Below are 3820 nucleotides of genomic sequence, written 5' to 3' on the forward strand. Positions count from 1 at the left end.
AAACTTATGGGTATAACTTAGATATATAAAAAAATCTGGAATTCCTTGACTTTTAAAATCATAAAATTTAGGGGTATAATTTAAATATATAAAAAAAAAATAATCCATCGGTATTTAAAATCTTAAAATTTATGAATATAATTTAAATATTAAAATTTTTTGGGTCAAAATCTTACAATAATTACCATTATTTTCCGAGCTCTCTTAAAATTTATGAATATAACCAAAATATCAAAAAAATAAATAAATAATAAAATTTTGTCAAAATCTCACCATAATTACCGTTATTTTATGAGCGAAATTGTGACCTGTTATTTTCTGAACGAAATTGTGACCTCGAATTTTAGATGATATCCCTGAAATAATTTTCAGGAAAGGCGCCTGCACAGCGTCAGGCCATCGGCAATTGGGATCTGGGCAATCTCGATACGAGGATCTGCGGCAAGGGCCTTGTTTACTTCCAACGTATGCTCTCTGCTATATCTCATGAGTTCGCTCATGGGAGCTTCTGGAGTAAGCGCAACGGATCCCAGCCACAGAGTATTATCATACGCAATCACTCCTCCCACCTTCACCAGATCTATCAGTCGCATATGGTAGTTCAGATGGTTGCATTTGTCAGCATCTACAAACGCGAAATCAAACGATCCGTGCATCTCCTCCTGCACAATAACCATTTCATCAATTTATTAAGCCTTAATCTGCTATCCCCAAACCCTTAAATTGTCCCTCATATATTTTACGTACATTCTTAAGCATTTCATCCAGAACTGGCAGAGCAGGGCCTTCTCTGAAATCAATTTTGTGGGCAACTCCAGCTTTCTCGATGATCGGTCGCCCCATATCATAATTCTCTCTGTTAATGTCCAACGCTATTATCTGCCATGCCACCCTTCATTAATTAATTGGCCCACATACAAACATTAAATTCCCCTGTTTCGGAATATATACTGTTAATACAGGCATATAAATGTGAATATAAATGTACCTTTCCATCACTGGGTAAGGCAAGGGCTGTGCTGAGAAGTGAGTAACCAGTGTACACCCCAATCTCTATTGTGTTCTTGGCGTTCATCAACTTCAGAAGGAGGCCCAGAAATTGACCTTCATCCGGAGGAATAGCCATCATATGCCTGTCACAACAGACAATCCATAGTTGCTTTACACCATGAAAACCGGTTTTGCCAGCACAACACCCATTTGTATTTAGATTTAAGGAATTTATAACACTGGTGAGACTACTTTCTAATTAATTTGAAACACCAAAACACCAAAATTTCAGATGTTCTAGTTGGTGATAGAACTTGTTTTCATATTGTTATTCTTCTACCCTCTAGAGATTTTAACACAGTTAAGACTACTAACAAATCAATTCCAAACACCAAAACTCTTTAAGGAATTTATAACACCGGTTAGACTACTTTCTAATTTTAAAACTTCAGATGTTCGAGTTGGTGATAGAACTTGCTTTCATATTACTATCCTCCTATACTCTAGAGATTTTAACACAGTTGAGACTACTAGCAAATCAATTCCAAACACCAAAACTCCAATACGAAATAAAACACCAAAACTCTTTAAGGAATTTATAACACCGGTGAGACTACTTTTTAATTAATTAGAAACACGAAAACTTTAGATGTTCAAGTTGGTGATAGAACTTGCTTTCATATTGCTATCCTCCTATAATTTAGAGACTTTAACACAGTTGAGACTACTAACAAATCAATTCCAAACACCAAAATTGCATACAAAATAAAACACCAAAACTCTTTAAGGAATTTATAACACCGGAGAGATTACTTTCTAATTAATTAGAAACATCAAAACTTCAGATCTTTGAGTTGGTGATAGAACTTGTTTTCATATTGCTATCTTCCTACACTCTAGAGATTTTAACACAGTTGAGACTACTAGCAAATCAATTCCAAACACCAAAACTCCATACGAAATAAAAAACCAAAACTCTTCAAGACATTTATAACACCTGTGAGACTACTTTCTAATTAATTCCAAATACCAAAACTTCAGATGTTCGAGTTGGTGATAGAACTTGCTTTCATATTGCTATCCTCCTACACTCTAGAGATTTTAACACAGTTGAGACTACTAACAAATCAATTCCAAACACCAAAATTCTGTACAAAATAAAACACCAAAACTTCAGATGTTCCAGTTGGTGATAGAACTTGCTTTCATATTGCTATCCTCCTACACTCGAGAGATTTTAACACAGTTGAGACTACTAACAAATCAATTCGAAACACCAAAACTCCATACAAAATAAAATACCAAAACTCTTTAAGGAATTTATAACGCTGGTGAGAGTACTTTCTAATTAATTAGTAACACCAAAACTTCAGATATTATGTTCGAGTTGGTGATAGAACTTGCTTTCATATTGCTATCCTCCTACACTCTAAAGATTTTAACACAGTTGAGACTACTAACAAATCAATTCCAAACATCAAAACTCCATACAAAATAAAACACCAAAACTCAATACGAAATAAAATAGAGATGTGGAGCTTACTGACGATGTTTGGAAGTCGATCCCCGGAGCTCCTTCAAGGGCCCGGGCTCACGAGGGTATACGCTTGTTTCCAATATATACTGCAATATTCGCATTATTAGCGATTCCCGCACGACAAGTACATGAATACAATCCACTACTAGGGAAACAGTAACTTAATCCGTCAATGGCTCTGCTAAATTTATGTAGCCCAGAAAAGGTGAGAGTAACCTGATAAAGGGCATCGCTCTGCAACAGACTTTTGTGATCCATTTTCTGATCGATCACAACCTTACTCTGCTGCTGTCCTAGGGGGTTAAATCCACCTGCACGTCTGCTGCAGCTATGTGTCGAACATCCGTGCCTGTGTTATTTCCTTACACCTGCAACACAGCTGAAAACAGATATAATAACAACTAAATAAAATTAAACTCAACAAAACAATTCCATTGGAATTCCCCAATCGGCTCTATGCAATTGGTCTGCAACTTAGATATTGTATGTATAATAGACAGTGAAGATGCGACTATCCTACAGGTGGTCTAGCTAGAAGTTACGAGGTGATTAAATTTGTATAGCTTCACCCCAACCCCATATCTACCCACTGGATACGAATGAACCTGGTGCAAGTTCTATTTGATTTTTATTGTACAGAAATACCCTTAGCCAAATGACAACTGTAACTTCCTCTACAGAGCATTTCCAGAAATGAAAGAAAGAAAGGCCTAAGCCAAAATGCATCCACCCTCTGTCAAAACCGCTCAGACAACCTAACCGATGAACAAAACAGTGGCCAGATCAGATCAAACACATGAACATTAAAATTCTACTGTAGAGATACAAGTCAACATACCCTAAAACGCAAATCTCACACCTCTGAGAAGAAGAATAAATGTGTAGTGGAATAGTACTGGTGGATCTAAACGAGAAGTGGAATAGTAATTGACCAAAAAACCATCAAACCCTACTGCAGTACAGGTTGTTCGTTTGGATGTAATAGGCTTTCTATCTACTTATAACCCTACAGCTACTTGGTCACTTAACTCTAAAATCCGTGCATGCAATTAACAGGTCAAATTCACACATTAACTCTGAAATCCGTGCATGCAATTAAACACGGCAACCCAATAAATATATCGTCCAATTAACACCAAAAGTGGGCAGATTTTAATCATAAAAGTGGGCAGATTTTAATCATAAAAGTGGGCAGTGGTCCATAATGAGATTTTTTTAAGTTTTTTCAAAAAGTCGCATTAGAGACAACTCCAATAAATAGTTTATATAAATCTTTTAAGATGTATTTCCCAG

The 3820-nt window shown here is 36.0% G+C and overlaps 1 protein-coding gene across 2 annotated transcripts; it reads right to left on the minus strand.

Annotated features, from left to right (window-relative positions):
* Nucleotides 1–289: 289 nt before the first annotated feature.
* LOC149233025 (caffeoyl-CoA O-methyltransferase-like) lies at nt 290–3509 on the minus strand. Of its 2 annotated transcripts, none has more exons than XM_089376633.1 (6): nt 3366–3509; nt 2744–2895; nt 2534–2613; nt 989–1133; nt 748–879; nt 290–662 (listed from the first exon to the last, which is right to left on the minus strand). In XM_089376633.1, exons 2-6 carry the CDS (start codon nt 2783–2785, stop codon nt 369–371), a joined length of 693 nt encoding a protein of 230 aa, XP_089232759.1. In that variant the 5' UTR covers nt 2786–2895; nt 3366–3509; the 3' UTR covers nt 290–368. The 2 variants fall into 2 exon arrangements, with proteins under 2 accessions (XP_089232759.1, XP_089232760.1); XM_089376634.1 differs by lacking the exon at nt 3366–3509 and adding an exon at nt 3070–3343.
* Between the last annotated feature and the right edge of the window lie 311 nt (nt 3510–3820).

Source organism: Pinus tabuliformis, chromosome J (assembly GCF_031772625.1).
Source record: "Pinus tabuliformis cultivar Carrire ecotype Pingquan chromosome J, CPIR1, whole genome shotgun sequence".
Taxonomy (NCBI): domain Eukaryota; kingdom Viridiplantae; phylum Streptophyta; class Pinopsida; order Pinales; family Pinaceae; genus Pinus; species Pinus tabuliformis.

What these genes read in the sequence shown, in the direction of transcription:
- LOC149233025 (XM_089376633.1), bottom strand. Translation starts at nt 2,785, where the DNA reads ATGGATCACAAAAGTCTGTTGCAGAGCGATGCCCTTTATCAG. An exon ending in CCTTACCCAGTGATGGAAAG is followed by an intron (nt 880 to 988) that starts GTACATTTATAT and finishes GTGGCATGGCAG; the next exon opens with ATAATAGCGTTGGACATTAA. An exon ending in TGGATGAAATGCTTAAGAAT is followed by an intron (nt 663 to 747) that starts GTACGTAAAATA and finishes GTTATTGTGCAG; the next exon opens with GAGGAGATGCACGGATCGTT.